The 19,864-nt window shown below is 36.2% G+C and overlaps 1 protein-coding gene across 1 annotated transcript in view; it reads right to left on the bottom strand.

Annotated features, from left to right (window-relative positions):
* Positions 1–19,864, bottom strand: part of TTC3 (tetratricopeptide repeat domain 3) — a 116,775-nt gene that overhangs the window by 88,612 nt on the left and 8,299 nt on the right. The window contains 9 exon segments of the mRNA XM_038581468.1: positions 6,514–6,576; positions 7,734–7,828; positions 9,013–9,098; positions 11,420–11,540; positions 12,807–12,860; positions 13,652–13,739; positions 14,205–14,355; positions 14,862–14,904; positions 15,516–15,670. Coding sequence (XP_038437396.1) covers positions 6,514–6,576; positions 7,734–7,828; positions 9,013–9,098; positions 11,420–11,540; positions 12,807–12,860; positions 13,652–13,739; positions 14,205–14,355; positions 14,862–14,904; positions 15,516–15,659 — 845 coding nt within the window. The 5' untranslated portion in view covers positions 15,660–15,670.

Here is a 19,864-nt window from a genome sequence, read left to right as displayed (position 1 = left end):
ATATATATTAGTATGTGTATGTATATAGAGAGAAAAACACTAACATGTTTTCACATTTATTAGCATATGACCACATCCTCCTACTAAAACAAAGTGGGCATAATAAATTACATTACTGTGATTGCTCATCAAACCTAGTGCGGCTAAGGCATTAATACTCTGTGGAGAGTAGGGACAATTTTATCAACAGCAATATAACTGCACAATGTATCTATGAAAACAGGAAAACTCAAGATGTAAATGGTCACCTACTCTTGAAGACTGTGTGACATAATGGTGAGAGTACCAAACAGCGTCTTCAACAGAATACATATCATATGGGGAAGTGTTACTTTTCCAGCCCTCTCACCCATTTCTTCATATAGGATATGCCACATTTTGCCCTAAAATATGTTAGGAGTGAATATGTATTTCTCCTTCTTCCAGTTTCCATGCGGATTTGCTAGATTAATCATTTCTGAGCTCTCTCCTTCTCCACCCCCCACTAACATTTCCTGAGGATGAATAATAACGTAATTAATGGTAGGGAGGGGCACTAATCGTATGTAGCTTAGCCTCTTCTTTTTTCTCTCTTGGAATCTTATACTGAGCACCATAATACTAGATTCCCTATTCTCCAAGCTTAAAGTTCACAAAGGTCTCTGTTGCCAGTTGTGACCATAGGTGAACTAATAACAAGTCACTTGGCTATCAGACTGTTCTGATAAAGCCCTGTTCTTTGAAAACTGTCAGCCCTGGAGGCAAGATTGGATCACCATTTGCCTTGTCTTCTGTTTCTATTTCTTAACTGATTCTGGACTTGGGAGGAAAGGAGATGCTATTTACTGATTCTCAAACCACCATATATGTAAGAATTTCATAGGCCATAAAAGGATTATCATTTTTTTCTTCCCTATTGTAAATCATCCCTCTGAGACCTGACCAGACCAATAAATAAATAATACTACTACTCTCCCAGGTTCCTAGATCTTACAATGAAGCAATAAAAGCAGGACTCAGATGTAACAACCATCAACTGAACACATATACTTTAAATCAAAAGTCAGTGTCTGAAAAAAAAAAAAAAAGTCAGTGTCTGGAATTAAAGTTAGATAAGCCCTTTCATCCAAGTAAAAGCACTCAGGAATTTATCTATTCAGATATACTTGCACCTGAGTGTAGAACATAAGTAAAAGGATATCATTACAGAGCTGTACATAATTATTTTTAACTGGAAATAATTTATATTCTAATACAAACTAACCAAAGCAGGAGTAATCCAGGAGTAAAAGACTATGGAGCCATGAATACAAATAAAGTTATATCTCTATATTATAGAGATTATATCTCTATATTATATAAAGTTATATCTCTATATACAGTGATATGCAACGAGCTCCAAAAGTTAAGTATTTTTTAAAAAACCAAAAGGACAACAGTATGTATAGTATGCTCCCACGCATATTTAAAATATATATATATATACACCCACACACGATTACACATATATACACATTACATTGAATCAAACGAAACTGCCTATATTCTAACTTCTAAAAATGGCAACTCCATTTGGTTCAACATATTAAGTGCTTATATAGGCATAAAAAATATTATGGAAATATTTAAGTATCTGAAAAGAGGAATCAGGGCAGGGGTCTGAGCTTGGCAAGAGTTTTCAGTTTATCCTTTCATACTCTTAACTTTTTATGATATGCATTTGTTACTGCTTTTTAAAAAGCGAGTGCACCACCAATATTGAAAAAATGTTTTCTTCAAAAGCAAATTTAGCAACTTGTAAAAATAAAGAGCCCACAAAAGAGACCAGCTTAGTAATTTACCAAACCAAAATGCTCACACTGAAGCTACAAACACACACTAGGATTTTTCTTCTTTAAGTAGGCTCCAAGCCCAACATGGGGCTCAAACTCCCAACCCTGAGATCAAGAGTCACATATGCTCTCCTGACTGCACCAGCCAGGCACCTCACACTAGGACTTTTGAAATTCTCATAGGAACATACAATTGACTTAATTTATACCTCTGGCCTCAGAGAAATTCAGAAAAACACAAAATGAAAACAAAAACCAGAAGTCATTTAAAGTCTATCTACCGGTGATTAATCACAAGTTGGATCTAACAGAAGAGAACATATTATGATGGGTAGTTAAGCACTGAAGGTCAAAGCAAATACCAAGTTTAAAACTCCATAATTTTCCAAAGTAAATGTAAAAAACATCCAAGGCTGAGCTTTCCCTTTCTCCAATTTCATTTCCTCTTACAGTTTATCATGTCCCATCAAAGAATTCAAATTTCCACATGTGAGAACTAGGAGGAATGAAACAATAAAGAGGCACAGCCTAATGATATACCTTGCGTAAGTAAGTACTGTAACTACAGAAGCCACAGATATGCCTAAATGCCTATTCTAGATTCTCCTTTAAAAATATGATTATTCAAAAAACAAAAAAAAACAAGAATATATCTGATTACTTCAATTAAAACTATTACTCTAAAATGCCCTATAAATGGCGAATTATATTTGAAAAGTGAACTTCTGGAAGACCTGAATAAAAGGACATCTCAGCCACAACGGGCATCTGGGATACACTGCACACAGTCCTGAGTGTGAAGGATTCAGATTCAGTGGAAGCTGTGGCAGAAGGTAGTGTATTTCCACACACAGCACCCCCCATTCCAACCCCATTCCAAAGATTTCCCAAGTATGACATCCGCAGATCTGGAGGTGCACACGTCTGATGAATGGTAAGAGTTCAGATGGGCTCTCAGCCTCACCTACATTCCCCCAGAGGTGGTACAAACTGTGCTATCTGGCATTAAAACCACCACCACCACTTTGACCATTTCTTAATGAAGCATTTTCCCCACACACACCTCACCTCAGGCTCTCCCCCATCAGTCTTAAAACACTTCTATTTCTCTTCTTACAAGATTACTTTTCACTTACTTTATCCTTGATGTTTTAGTGACCATTGCTTTTGTTTTTTTTTTATCTTACCATGTGCATTTTTAATTTCACTATATCACTTTTTATCACATATTTCAATTACACACAAAAATACAGAGAATAACATTATTAAGTCAACACCCATATACCAGCTTAGCAAGATCTTAACATTTTGCCATATTTACTTCAGATCTTTTTGCAGAACTGTTACAGTCCACAACCACTGTGTTCCACTTTCTCATCTCCCATCCTTCCCTCCCCAGAGACAGCCACTCCCCTGGTGTTTAACATGCCCATGCATTTCAAAAACATTTTAATACATACTATGTATTAACTATGGATATGTATGTCATTTTGCATATTTTGACATTATATAAATTGCATCATACCATACAAATTATTCTGCAACTTGCATTTTTACTCAACATTGTCATCATTTTAACTGCTGTATAAAATTCCATTGTATGAATATACCATCATTTATTTATCCATTCCCCCACTGATGGACATTTAAGTTGTTTCCATTTCTTTACTCTTACAAACAGTGCTATCATGAAGGCTTGTATGTATCTTCTTGGGTACACATTTGAGTTTGGAGAATAGGAGCCTAGAAGTGGGCTGCAGAGTATGCACATCTTCACCTTGCCAAATTGCTGTCCAAAGTGATTGCACCAATTTACACTTTCTCCAGTCGAGTATGCAAGTTTCCTTTGTTCCACATCCTCTCAAACACTTGGTATTATGAGGTTTTTAAAATTTTTGCCAATCTGATGGACATGAGAAAGAGACTCAAGGTTTGTAATCTGCATGTTCTATAAGGATACTCATGTTTATTGACTATTTGAACCATTTATTTAAAAAAAATTTTTTTTTCACATTGTCCTTTGAGTCTACCATCCCCTTCCGATGGGGATTAATGGTAAAGACTCTGTATCCAGGCTGCCTGGGTTCATATTCTGGCTCCATCACACCCACCTAGTTTCTGAGAATACTTTGCTTGACTTCCCCATTCCTGTTTCCTCATCTATAAAGAGACAGCAGCACCCACCTCACAGAGATAAGGGCTTTTTGAGCTTGAATGCATAAAGTGCTCACAACAGTACCACAGAGGTTAGATGCTTTACCCCCAGGTGTCCCACAGCTGCTCTGCCAGATTCCCTTGACAGATCTACCAAACCTCAGGTGTGAGAGCTTTAAAACATCTCAATCGTGGTAACTCAGCTAAAGGGCTTGGGTCCTCTTTTGTCAATAGCAATAGTGAATCGCTGGCAACATGTTCCTTTCTGAAGTCACATTATCTACTCACTTGATCAGGAGTGAGATGTACTCAGAAAACATTATCCCTACTGAACAAGTCATATAAACAGTATGCAAAAAGGTAGGAAACACCAACAAAACTATGAGGCACAATGTTTCTGACTTTACATTGGCATCCAATACATATCAGTGATTCCCTAAGAAGAAAATGCGGCTGACCTGCCTCTAGTGAAAACTTCAATGGTGTTGAACCACAAGCTAGACTATCAGGAAGTAGGTACAAGGATGGACACACAACCCTGCTCTTGACCTTTTCCTCACCAGGCTACCTGGCTTCTGTATTTCTACTTTGATGCACCTCCTTTGCAGCGCAGTTTTAAGAGGATCCTCCTTGAGTGTCTAGCATTCAACACTCATGAAAGAGGGCAGAAACCCCCCGGCTTGCTGCTCCGCTCTCGGAGCTCCCCTATGCAGAGTGGATGACCTTCCGCCCAATCAAGGTTTCGATTTTCACAAGAGGCTAGTCAAGTTGCCAACCTATTCATCTTGAAAGCACACAGATTCACCATCAAACAGCATAGGATATCTGCAATTCTGGACCTAGCCAGAAGCAATAACCTAAGGACATTTGTAGCTCATTTCTTGTCAGAACCAGTTGAGGACAGTGGTATTGATGGAAGACTGTGTCCAGCCCATCCATTCCTCTAGTCTAGATAGCCTCGCTTTATCCACGGCTTAAGCCATCTAAAAGCTGCATAACGTTAATACAGCGGTATTCTCCGAGGTGGTTGGATTACTGGTGATTTTTATTTTCTTCTTTTTAAACTCTTGTATTTTCCAAATTTTCTACCATGAGAATGTGTTCTGTTTATAATAAAAGAAAAACAAATGTTATTTTTAAAAGCTACATACCTGGAATATACTCTTTTTCCCACTCCCACCCTCCCACACCCCAACATAAGAACTTTAACTAAAAAACACTAGTACAAGACTCTCTGCTTTCATCAGAAACCCAAAAGTGCACTTTCAGAGAATTTTCTGCTTTGAGTAGGAACGTTGCTGAGGGTCTTCTCTACTCCAACACCCAGTCATGTTACTTGTAGGCCATGTAAGAAATTTCTTCCAGAACTAAGCATCAGGAAAACTGTTTCACCTGAGCAACTTCTGTCCTCTTTCTTCATGGACAGTGAGAATCATATAACTTGTCAGGTTTTCTCCTTTTATTTTCAGCAACAAAAATGTCAAACACAAATATAAATTATAACTAATAACTCTGCAGAACCTTATGACTATGCAGCTTTTCCCTGAGGATCCCCAGCTCTAAACTGGTTTTTTAGTTTCTTTTGTTGTATTTTTAATATTCTTCTCCTGGGCAGATATATTCCTGAAGCCACCCTAAGAAGGACACAATTAAATGTAAGAGCATATACACTGCTCAATATTAATGCTTGTAATTTATATACTAAATTTTTTTTTTAAGATTTTATTTATTTATTCATGAGAGATACAGAGAGAGAGGAAGAGACACAGGCAGAGGGAGAAGCAGGCTCCATGCAGGGAACCTGACATGGGACTCAATCCCGGGTCTCCAGGATCATACCCCGGGCTGAAAGTGGCGCTAAACTGCTGAGCCACCAGGGCTGCCCTATACTAAAAATTTTAAACTGAGAGACAACAAAATCATGGTTGGTGCAGTGTCAACAATCTTTCTCGACCAATAAATAAAAGCTCAATGCAACATAAGAAACTAAGAATTAATTATGTAAGAAATTAAAAGAATTATGATCTCACTTTGATGGTTAAAACCATTAAATTTCTTTTCTTTCTTTCACTTACAAATGAGATTTACTTAATTTTTTTATATCAAGATATAGGAAACAGTGAAAATTCTTCCAGAATTAGACAGATTGAGAGCAAAAGGATATAACACAGGTATTATAAATACAGACTTCTACATCATCGAGAAGATCTGTGTTCAAATCTTGACATCACTACTTAGTAATGGCATGAGTCCACCTAAATGTAAATGTGAATAACATTACCTAATAGTATGTTGTGAGAATTAAGGAACATATGTAAAGTACTTAAAACAGCATATAATATGTTATCCACTCAGAACAGCTGCTGCTGCCATTGTCATTATGTATAAAGCCTACAGAACCCCTTTAACCATTTAGCTATTTCTGCCAAAAAATTATTTAAGGATTTTCTTGTATGCCTGCAAAACAAATATTTCTCAAAAATGAGTATTTAGTATAACAGCTCAGTGACTGAGTATTTAAGTTTAACAGTGACTCTAACCAACTTACCTAAACTGTCCAGTGCGAAGAAAACAAAGAGCTCGGTTACCATAAAGAAGGTGATTTTCAGGTCTTTAAAAGAAATAATGGTTAGTCAGTAAAGGACATCACATACAAAACAAATAAAAAGCACACAGAAAACATAGGGCATGAAAAACTTCTCAAAAACTTTACATCTGTGTGGCAGAGCAGAAAGAATATAAGATTTGGAGACCTAACTGGCTAAGTCCTAATTTCTTCATTTCCTACCAGAGTAACTTTGTTCAAATCAACCTACACTTCACTGTATTCAAAATGTCCTACATTTTCTGCCTAACTGCTAAGGATGTGGTGAAGATCAAATGAGACCTACTAAAAAGCTAGCAAATCACAAGTATGGTATAAAGGACAGAATTATATAAATCAGGACTATACCACTTGACAAAGAACTCTGACCAAAAAAATCTGTAAACTGCAACAATAATTTAAGTAACTTCATTTCAAATTTTGTCTTTCCTAGGGGTTTAATCTGTTCTTTCCTTGGAACAGAGCAGCCTTCCAGATGTGGTGTGCTACCCTGATTCACTTATTCCCCATGGAAACAGGCAAGGCAGGAAAGACAGTAGCTATCTACAGCACATCCTCCAAAGCCTTGCTACAACATTAGAACTCCCAGCAAAGATGTCAGTAGGAACCAAGTATAAAGCACACTGTGCAGGAATGCTACAAAATTCTAGTAGCTGAGCAAACAGAAGATGAGGAGGAGAAAACATACACTCAACAATTCCAACTATTATCCTTTAAAAGTTCTCTCTTAAAAAAAATAAATAAATAAATAAAAAAATAAAAGTTCTCTCTTAGCAAAAATTACTGAACAGGGGACATCTTAAGTGTTAGTAATACCTTTAGTTAGTAACAAAATACCCTTTTTTGATCAGCTGATAATTTGGAAGGGATTAACTGTAGGCAAAATGAGTACAAGAAGAAACAAGTGACACTATACTGGAAAGCTTGAGAGAAAATGGGGCACCTGGGTAGAAGCAATATTCACAGTTCTGCATGACTTGAATTCTACTACTTGGTTACATTCATCTACCCAGCCATCCCTAACACTTCTAATGCCCAAGTATTCTACATAGCAAGTAGAAGATACTCTCTCCAGCTCCTCATCTTGCTTTTATTTCTCCTGACTAGCATTCTAATTTGATTTGCCACACAAAAAAGATCGCAATGTTCTATTTTGCTCTTACCTATATTCAATGGCTCTGGTGTAATAGATAATAGCTATATCAAATCTTTCTTTTGAAAACTCTTCATTTCCTTTCATTTTCATTAGTTCTCCTTGCTGAGAAACCAAGGTGAAAGAAGACCCATCAATTAAAAGCAAAGACAACCAAGAACCCCGATATCTGAGAAATAAGGGCTCTGGGCTTTTATCTTTGATAACAAAAATAAGATGGGGGATTTTTTATGTAGAAGACAAGAACCCAATACCCAATATTTTGGTATACTTATTTAAAGAAACCTATCTCTGATAACTAAAGGCTAACTTTGTTAAAGGAATATCAAAAGTAAATAAAACCACCACATTATGGATAACTACTAACAATTTATCTCCTTGTATATTATTTGGCAGGGCTACTTTTAAATATGCCTACTGAGCCTGCATATAGCAGGGAAAGAAAACATATGCAAGGTAAAATTTTAAGTTAGAAAATGTATTATTCAGTAATCCTGACTGCTAAAAAAATATATAGGCAACGTTGAATAGGTTAATTGCCAAAAAATGAGGCAGCAAAATCAGCAAGAATGAAATCAAAGATGCTGTAAGTATAAAGGAAACTTTTCAAACTTTCTAATTTTCAAAATAAACAGGTTAAAATAAACTGGACTGTATAACTTTAGTTAGTGAATTAAATAGAACCATTAAATATTTTCCTAAATCCTTTAAAAATTTTAGTTAGAATCATATTTCCCAGGTGCCTGTCTGGCTCTGTCGATAGAGCATGTGACTTGATCTCAGGGCTATAAGTCTGAGCCCCACTGGGCATAGAGATTACTTAAAAATAAAATCTTAAAAAAAAAAAAATTCCTATGAGTGAATTCTATGGCATATGAATTCTATGAATTCTATCTCAAAAAAGCTGTTACCAAAGAAAATTATATTTCCTCAACTAATTAAAAATCTTTTAGTTTAAAAAAAATCAAATTTCTATTTTTCAATTAACTTTTAAAACACATATCTTTAAATGTTTATTATTTAATATTCTATAAATTTAATAACATGTAAATATATATTTAATATACACATATAAAATTTTTAAATTCTGACCAAAATGTCTTCCTCTTCTGGAAAAATAAATATTCCAATCAAATTGTATTGAAATCTTTCTTTAAATGTGTTATTATTAAATTTTACGGCTGTTCCTTGTGTGCTAACAGCAGTTTTACTGAACTTATTTTGGATGTTAACAAAGGTTCTAACAGATAAATTTTAAAATATACTTACAAGTAAATATTTATTCTCACCTCTATACATTCCGCACAATTTTGAGTTTTAAATTCTTCAAGCAAATTGCAGTTTTCTGTTACAACTTTAGTTATGTGATACTTGTCTAAATTTTATTTTTAGGAGAGAGTGAGAGAACATTTATTTAAAAAAAAAAAGCAAATTGGTATTGTTAATGTTCTAAAACTTAGGTTACACAGGTCAGTCCATAAGGTCAATTAATTATTAAACTTTCTAATAACGTGTTTCTTGCAGTCTTTTACATGTATCAAATAGTACAACTTAAAGTGAACTGAAAAAATGTTTTACAACATATTAGATTCATTGCTGATGAATCTAATCCGTTTTACTTCTAGCATTTAAAAAAAGCACTTATTATTACATTAGTTCCAATTGTAGTTAAAACAAATGCTTGGACATAATATTCCAAATAGGCCTCATAAATACTCCATTTAGTTCAACAAACATTACTGAGCGCCTGTGGTGTACCCAGCACAATGTTCAATAAAAATGTCTAAAGATAAAAATGTGGAAAACTTTCTAACTTTTATTTAATATAATAACTTTAAATATCCTAATTCAACATTCTGACACTCATGGATGCCATGTTAAAATGCTACTTGAAACACTTTCTTTTAAAAATGTAATGAACTAATTAAAATAAAGTAGGCAATAACCAAAATTTATGTTAAAAGTTTACCACACCTCATTTTCTATATTTTTCTATATTTTTAACTGTTCCATAGATTCCTTTAGGTGGTAATAATTTTATCCCAACAAAACTAGTCAAGCCTCTAGCCAAACACATTTCCAAGGTGAAAAAAGTACCTAAAAATCTAAATTTAAGAAGGAATTTCGGAAGGTCACCAAATAAAGTAATTAATAAGGAGCAGAGTAAGATTACAGGATAAAAGCCTAAGCCTTGAAATCAGGGATACTTGACTTCTCATCTAGGTTCACTCAGAAATATCATTTAACCTGCAGAAATATCATTTAACCTCCCAAAGCCTTAGTCTTATTTCTAAAATAGGTACAACAGCAGGTACCTTTGAGCTATTCTAAAGAAGAGAACAGGGGATCCCTGGGTGGCTCAGCAGTTGAGTGTCTGCCTTCAGGCCCAGGGCGTGATCCTGGAGTCCCGGAATCAAGTCCCGCACTAGGCTCCCTGCATGAAGCCTGTTTCTCCCTCTGCCTGTGTCTCTGCCTTCCTCTCTCTCTCTCTCTCTCATAAATAAATGAATAAAATCTTTAAAAAAATAAAAGAGAACAGAGAGAGAATGTCAGAACCAAGCCCACACTGGTGCCCAACACATGATATTGGTCCTCTACTTCTAGCATAAAATCTACCCTATAGGCAGCCTGGGTGGCTCAGCGGTTTAGCACTGCCTTCAGCCCAGGGCCTGATCCTGGAGACAAGGGATGGAGTCCCATGTCGGGCTCCCTGCATGGAGCCTGCTTTTCCCTCTACCTGTGTTTCTGCCTCTCTCTCTCTCTCTCTCTCTGTCTCTCATGAATAAATAAAATCTTAAAAAAAAAAAAAAATCCACCCTATAATTAAAGGCCTCCAGAACAATGAGAACCCTATAATTAAAGGCCTCCAGAACAATGAGAACCACCTCTATCAATGTAATATAGCCCAGTACGTAATATTAGAAAAAACTGTCTTCATATTTAAGCTTAATTTCTCTCCATCACTTAGATCAACAGTATAAGATTTGGCCTCTTCTCAAGTGGTGATGGCACTGGTGTCAGTCACCAACTAAAGAGCCAAGTATTTCCTCCTTCAAGATCCCTATAGCCATAATATAAAAACACTAACATTCAAATGCTTTAAAGAAACATATTTCACAAAGTTAAAAAAATATACAAAGCAGTTTCATTATACAGAAGAATAACAGTCATCAGGAAAATGAAAATTATCTTAGTTAGCTCTATTACTTACTTCTCTTTTGAATGAAAATACATGAGGCCCCAGTCATGAACTTCTTTTTTTTGGGTATCATATATAATACCTATGGCATTCACTCGGTAGCATTTTTTTTTAAGGGTTTTATTTATTCATGAGAGACAGAGAAAGAGGGGCAGAGACACAGGCAGAAGCAGGCTCCATGTAGGGAGCCCGATGCAGGACTCAATCCCAGGACTCCAGGATCAGGCCCTGGGCCGAAGGCAGGAGCTAAACCCCTGAGCCACCCAGGGATCCCCGACTTGGTAGCATTTTTTAAAGTATGATGTCAGAAATCATTAAGACAGAAAATTTAGGATAAAGCTAACTACAAAGTTAAAATTCTCTTATAAAAAGGATTTTGAGAAAAATATTTTTTTAAAATCCTTACATAAATAAGAAATCACATAACCATACGTTTCATTTTCCCAAATAATGCCTTAAATCTGAGTCAATTAACAATTTAATGCATTTATACTTACATTCAGTAAAGAAAATACTTAACATAGGCCAACAATTGTCAACTGCTCCTAATTTAGGTAGAATTGTTACATCGCCTGTATATTTCACCCAATTCAAAGCTTCTTCCATTGCCAAGATTTTCTGTATCAAAAAGATGAAGAATGTGGTTTGGGTATTACTTTTAATTTTAAATTTACACACGGCACCATAAATTTAAACATACAGTATTTCAGATTTTTTTTAAAGATTTTATTTATTTATGAGAGAAAGAGAGAATGCACGCACACTACAGAGAGCACGAGGTGGGAGAGAGGCAGATGGAGAGGGAAAGGCAGATGGAGAAGGAGAGGCAGATGCCCCACTGAGCAGAGAGCCCAATGCGGAGCTGGATCTCAGGACCCTGGGATCATGACCTGAGCCTAAAGGCAGACACTTAGGCAACTGAGCCACCCAGGCCCCCTAAGTATTTCAGATTCTTAATAAAAACTTACACAATCCCATGTTTTCATTACTCTAGCACGCAACCTAGAATACCTGGACCCCAATATATATAAGTTAACTGATACCATGGACTCACATATGTATATCTTCAAGTAACCTCAGGCTACCCTCAGAGACCAGGATGGTGCTTCAATCATTACAGACCTGGAAGCTGAGGTTTACAACCTGGCCAGGAGCTGCCCTGCGTAGCAGGAGGGTACAATAATACAAGGTGAATGAGAGGTCTCAGAACTTATCTAAACTAGGACTTCCATCCTTACCACAAGGTTAAAGGTAAAGATTAAGGTTCCTGAAAGGGACTGTGTATTTTAAATGGTCTATGGCAAATAGAAGAGTAAGGAGATAAACAATAGGAGAGTGCAGCTGTGAAAATAAGCACTCAGTGCAAAGATATTCATGAAGAGTAGGAGTTCACAGAAATATTATTCATACATCTAGTCTGAAATGACTTCAGAAGTTAATTAGAAGAGTTATCAATGCTCATGTCAGGCTTAAGGGAAACAGATGTTTATGTTACCAGTAGCATTAAAAATTGGCTTATCATTTTATCTGGAGATTATCTAATAATGACATATCAAAAATGTTCATACCGAGGACCTAATAATTTCATTTGGGAGAATATATGCCAGATAAATAATCTAAAGAAGAAAAAAACAATCATATGTAAAAGAAGCCCAAAATTATACTACCCATATGGGGGGGGCATGATGCACACCCCCAAAATAAGGAGACTGTATAAGCAAAATATAGAAATCAATACTAGCGAATACATGTAAATCACTAACATGTGACCCCAATTCATGTGGCAATGAGCCATGAGACAACTGTCATTTATCAGCAATGACTGTGCTTGCTTCCTGTGTTTTAACACTTATATTTTCTAAAAAATTTTTAAAAATCACTTACATTTTCTATTTTATAACCAATCCTCAATAAGCCCCCAATAAAGAATGAATCATTCTGCAAAACAAAACAATAAAACACATTTATTTCCATCTTTAATCAGTTACACTTCAATTTTCCAGTGGACAAAAAAAAAATCCTACGTTTCAAGAATTCTGTTATGTATACATAAAGTCTACTTCCCACAAGCACTTTCATGCCCAATTTACCTAAGAATATAGAAGTAATCTTACATTGGCTTCAAGAAATAAAATGACTTAGTATAACCTTTAGATGTATAGATTTTAAAGTTCACTACACTAAGATTTCTTATGAAACTACATTGGCTGATACAAGGTATAGCAAAGGATTATCAGGAAATAAACACTTGGCTTCATAACCAATCGAAATAAGAAAAAGGATCAAATGGTTTTCCAAGGGAAAACATCCTCAGTGCAGAACAGGAAACTGCCTCAAATACTGTATAATAAAAGTTTATCCCAAAGAACAAATATTTGTTGTGATGCTGACAGTGGCATGATTTTACAAGAGAGAATCCATCACTTTCAGTGACAAAAGTTCCTGTGAACCAGGAGCATACTTTCATCTGTGACAAATTCCAATTTCTATCCTTTAATGATAAGGAATGGTCCTGGATCTCATCCTTCATGTCAGAACCAGAAAGACAGCCATCTATCTAATTTCTCAAATACATAGCATAAACTCACGGGTAGCATAATGATCTCAGATTAATCCAAACTGAAACCATAATCCATTAACCACTATAAATTAGTAACATGGGCCTGACACCGTATAAATATTTATATTCTTTAGATATAGGGGGGGGATATACACATTCTACCACTTACCACGACTTTCTTTGCCAAATCCACAATATCTTCCATCAATTCTAGATGTTGCAATTTCTTCAAACTTATCTCAGAAGCATGAGAGTTGCTTAAATACAAATTCATTTTTTAAAAAATTAGGTTCTCATATATATTCACTGAATTTTACACCCTACTATGTTATATCTCGATTTAAGCTACTTGAAAAAATTTAATTCTCTTTTACTTCATTCTAGGTAACCATAAGTTGTTTACTAAGTTGACAAAATACTGTACCTTTTTCTCCTTTCTATACTACAATGCTGCTTCTTATAAACAAGCATATTAATTTTCCATAACTCAGTTTCAAGTCTACCATCTAACGCTCTTCAGAGGTTCATTCATCATGTCACCACGAGTAATCATTCATATAGAAATCCAAAACATTAACTTTTCCCACATGATTACATAAGAATGAAGCTGAACAGTATATACGAGAATAAGACATAAGCCCTCCCTTGTACTTGGCATTCCTCAAGAATGGTCAACATGTTTATTACTGTTTATACAAAACAAACGACATATAGCAACTTACGTGGCCTCCACACAGGGGTGTAACCGTGATATTATAGAACTATGCTGACGTTGAAACAGAAGTGGCCAGAAGATGTATATTTTAATGGCATCACAATAATCTTGCAGGACAGAAACTGGTTTACTACACCACATATTACAGATGTCAAATTCTTAATTAAGAAAAAGTTTTAAATTAATATTTTATGCCTCATTTTGGAATAAATCAACACTGTTAATAGAGAAAAGGTTACAATGGATATGGAAAGGTAAATAGGAAGGGGATGAGCAAAATAGATGAAGAGGACTAAGAGGTAAAACTTCCACTTATGAAAAACTACATCATGGGGATGTAAAGTTCGGACAGCATAGGGAATATAGTCAGTAACACAATAACTTTGTACAGTAACATATAACTACACTTATGGTAAGCATTTCATTTACATGTATAAATGCCAATCACTCTGTTGTACACCTGAAACTACTATAATATTGCATATTAACTATACCTTCAATTAAAAATACATAAATCAAAAAATAAAAAATAAAAATGAAAACTATGTAGGACTGTTACATTGATGTGAATGGATGAACTTCCCACAACAATCTCTCAACAAATTAAAATACCAATGTAAAAAATAATAATAATAAATAAAATAAAAAATACCAATGTACTCACCTAAGTTTCTCTCACTTTGGGTAAAATCTTTATACTGCATACCCTAAACAAAAAAAAATTCTTTTTATTTTTTCTAGTGAAATGCAAAAGTAGTTTTCAATTTTTAATGTAAGGACTATCAGTACTAAACTAATAAACTTTTGAGTACACATTTACTTATATACTTTGATTATATCTTCAACCGGTGAATCTTTAGGCTTTTTTCCCAAGTGTTTCCCCCAGGGGTCTGCATCTACAGCTGTCTCTTGAGAGCCTTTCTAATCTCCAGTCAGAAAACCATCTTTCCCCATCACTCATTCTCTGGTACTGCACATTCTTGTTGTTAAGTCACTGCTTCCTTTCCCTTATGAAATCAAATTTGTACCTCCCTGTGAAAAGTTTTGTAGCACAAAAACATCTTTACTCCCATAACTCTAAATCAAAAAACCTTTAAAAAGTAGACATTAAGTCCTCAGCATAATAAAAATAAAAGATCTGTACTATGAATAGTAATGGGTGTAGTTTTAACTAGATTTCTTGGGGTGATAATTTTACAACATATACACATCTTAAGTCATTATGTTGTATGCCAGAAACTAATACAATCTCACATTAATCTCTCAAAATAATAGGCCTTAAGACACAGCATTAAAACAAAAGAGCAACAAATCTCACCACCCCATCGCAGTAAAGTTGAGTCACACGAACATAATCATTGGACATAAATTCAGGAGCAAAGACACAACCGTCCACATAAGGGCAATCTTCTGACAAAGCATCATCTGCTATAGTGAAATCTCCCAGGGCAAAATCATCCATGCTGTACCATCCTAAGGAAACAACATAAACCCAAATCAGTACTTAAATCATTCGAGAAAATATGAGAAGCAGTTTTCCTGGCTTATATGGTTTATTAGAAAAATCCTTCGAACTTAGGCCTCCCCAAAAAATCAGTAAGAACACTGAGCTCTGGAAGATTCTCATCCTCAGCTACTGTTTGCCCAACTCTCTTCAAATATCAGTTTAATCTCTTTTTTTCCCTTAGGATCACACAGTCACCATCTCTACTCTGAACTTATTTGTTTACATGTCTCCTTTAGATGGAAGATAATTAAGGGTATCTTACTCACTTTTGTATGTGCCCAGCACATGGTAAAACCCTTGAATAATTGCTGAATGAACAAAAGACATCTTTCCATTGCTGCCCTTTTACCCCATCTGCTTTTATTGCATCCTGTGAAATATGCCATTTCACCACACACAAACTGCCATATTCTCAACCCCCTGGCCAGAAGTGAATCCTGACTCCACTGAGAAAATGGTTTATCTGCTGCTCATATTCTCCTATCCGTCCATCTATGTGTGTTCCTGTCTTGGGCAAAGGGGCAGAGTTGAAGTGGTACAGGGCAAGCTCATCAATCTCCTAACTCCCCAGAGCCACATCCAGACTTCCATCCTCCTAACAATTGCTGCATCTGGCACTCTTACAACTGCAACACACAGCACTGCTAGATTGCAAAGGTGGGCAAAAAACCTCATATTATCAACAGCCTCGTATTATCAAACATATCATCTGTGTTTTGAAAAGGATTATTTCAATGGGGGAAAATGGAAATTAGGGCTGGAGTTTCAGACTAAGGCTTCTTTCTGGAATAAAGTTCAATAATAAAGATTTATAGCTATCAGAGAACAGCTACAAAACCTAAACATCACTGAAAAATGCAGCATGGCAGCACTTCTAACTCTTGCCCAAGTAATGGCCGCCTTTTCATATCATCACTAGAACCACATCAACACCATTTCTTAGACCTTTCCATTTCACCACTATTATCCGGCTATTGTTAGGACAAACCAAGTTTCTTTTTTCCTAAGCAAGACCACCATCAGTCCTTAAAATACAAATATGTTTCTTTAATTCTTCTTAGGTCCAATTTGCTGTATGAAAACCTCACAGTATGAGAACAATAACAATCTTCCTAGCTAACTATTTGTCACACATTGTACCAATTATTTTTATATACATTATCTCGTTCATCCTCACAGCAATTCTCAGGTCCAATCATCATCACCTGCAGGGTACAGCTGGGAAGCATTGAGTAAAATTCAGTAATTTGCTCAAGCTCATCAAGCTAGAAGGATTCAAACATAGGTCCTCTGATTCCACAGTCTCTCTCACTCTATTTCACCACATCTACCTTTCCTTGTCATTGCCACCTACTTAGTTCTCACTTGTTGTCCTGTTCAAGAACACTGGCTATTAGTTGAGTGTTCCCCTCTCTCTTCCAAACTCTCAACATCCCAGCCACATCAAGGCCCATGAAGACAATCCCTTCAAGACCCCAGCCTCCTGTTCACCTCCTTGATTAAAATGATCTTCACTGCCCAGGACACCCAGGCTCTTCCTTCCCAAGGCTACATCTCAGATCATGGTGCAGGTCTAAACCAGTTTTTAAATCTTTAACTCTGATTAGCTCCTTTGACCACAACCAAGAGTCATATAGCTCTTGTGTCCCCTTATCTCCTACACAGTCTTCATCTTCATCACGAATTGTTCCTCCCTTCTCTCCCATTCAAATCTTCCATTCTCATTCACTTTTGGCTTTCTGCAAATGGGTTTCCACCTCTGCCATTCAAGGGAAACTGCTTACAATGAGGTCATTAGTGACCTTCTACAATAGACTGGTTATCAGGTCTGGAACCTGACCTGTTCTGGATGAGCAATATTTCCAGAATTTAGGGAATTTAACTCCAAAAGTGAAAAAAAAAACAGACACTTTAGGACCCAAGTGTGGCATGTAAAATGGAACACATGCTCTCTGGGAAATAAATACACTTTTAAACTCATTCGCTTTACATTTTGTGTGTGTATGTGTATACATATATATCCTCACAGCAATATACATATATATATAAATATATATACATATACACACAAAAAGAACAAAAAACTCTGTCACAGCCTACACATCACCATTGTGGCATGGATTACAATATAGTTAATGTGCTCATACACAGCAGACTAAGCCGCTGTGACATCAAGCTGGTCATTCACAGCCTGGCTGACTTCAGTGATAGCACACCCTATACCAACTACACTATAATTAGACACTGATATGATTATTTTCTATTTTGTTTTAATCAACAAGGTGACTGGCACAGAGGTTAATTAAGAGCATGGACTCTGGAACCAGACTGCGTGGGACTGAATCATGGCTCCCCCATTTCCTGAATGTGTGATCTTGGGCAAGTTACTTAACCTCTCTGTATTTCAGTTCTCATGTATCAAATGCAAGAGCAATACTACCTACCTGATTAACCAGTTAACACATTTGTAGTGCTTAGAACAGTACATGCCATATAGGAAATGCTAGAAATATCAGCTATCATTAACATTAATATTAGAGGAGTATTTCTAAAAATCCACTGTTTGGATGCTTCCAGCTAAATGGTCTGCCTTAATGCTAAGTCCAAAGAGCACTTTTCAGCTTACAACTTACTTGACGCTGTTGACCACTTCCTCCTCCTCAGAACTCTTCATTTGGACTCCAAAGACCATCTTCTCCTGGTTCTCCTCCTATTCTTCTGGCTGCTTTTCCTCAGTCTCCATGGGCTCTTCTTCTCCATTCCCCGCCACCCAAATGTTAACTCTCTTTTCTTTTCAGGCTTACTCTCTCCTCGGTGACCTTATCCACCACACCCATGGCTTAAAACAGCACTTTCTGAACTTCCATTATTTGCATAGCTTCACCATGATTTTTACCATTTCCACATAACACATGTATTTTTATTTACCAGTATTTCTCTTTTATTGGGCTCACTTGGCCTACATGATATCCATGACATCATAGGTTTGATGTACAACTTACGTTTTTCATACACATTAAATTCTTAACTATTAAAAAATCTACGTGCCACTTTAAATATCTCATATTTCATTGTAGCAAACAATGGCTACACACGCCCAAATGCTGAATCTCTAATTTCTCCAGGATTTGTTGCATCTCTATAGTCCCTGTCAACATGTTATTGAATCTTAAGATGTCTCACAAGCCTCTCGGATTAAGTTCAAAAATGAACTTATCTTTTTCCTCAAAAACAAAAAGATGAAACCAAGTTCTTTCCTCTTTCCTCTGTGTGTTAGCAGTCAGTTGCTCTACATGCCACCTAGTTAACCAGAGTAGCTCCCTGGGATTCAATCTAGGCTCCGCAGTCTTTTTCAACATTCCTATTCACCTGACCACAAAGCCCTGTCATTTTCATCCACCAAAGAAACCTAAAATAGGCACACGTACACCTCTTCCTGCCAGTGACACTGCCTTAATTGTTTCATTTTTTCTCCTCTGAACTAACTGAACAAGCAGCTTTCTAGCTGGTGACTTGCCTTTGACTCTGGCACCCTCTAAAACTCTGATAACATTTCAGTGCTTAAAAGTCATTCAGTAGCTTCCCTTCATCTTCAGAATAAGGTTCAAACTCCCATCCATAGCATGTAAGGCTTTTGTAATCCTGTTCCTGCTTTTATTTTCAGTCACTTCATGACATGCAACTTAGAAGCCATTCATACTCAACTGCTTCTGATTCATGAACCTTATTCTGCAACCACCTGTTTACCAATCCTTAATACTTAATTCTGGGATGCATTTCTCACTACTACCAAGTTTCTGCATCTCTTCTCTGTAAGCCCAGAGTACCCTGTCCATATCTCTTTGACAGCAGTTCTCACACTGGTCATCACTGGTTTATCTTTGTTAAGCCCAGAGGATACACTGTGCCCTACTCACCTTGATTCCCTAGCTCAGTGTTTCCCAAATCTTTTATTCACACTCCCCAAATTTCTACGTTTAAATAAATAAACGTTTTCTAACGTTGCAAAATCCACCCCACCACCTATGCTACTGTTATTCAATATTTTTTCTTGAGACTAACTCAACTTCTAACTTAGATGTAAATTCATTTTAATAGAAAATTTGGTATCACAATAAATCTTACACTTGGTAGGACGCGTTTGTTTGTTTTTTTCCTAA

Source organism: Canis lupus, chromosome 31 (genome assembly GCF_011100685.1).
Source record: "Canis lupus familiaris isolate Mischka breed German Shepherd chromosome 31, alternate assembly UU_Cfam_GSD_1.0, whole genome shotgun sequence".
Lineage (NCBI taxonomy): Eukaryota > Metazoa > Chordata > Mammalia > Carnivora > Canidae > Canis > Canis lupus.
Note: the sequence above shows the minus strand (reverse complement) of the source record. Positions and strands in the feature narration are given on the sequence as shown.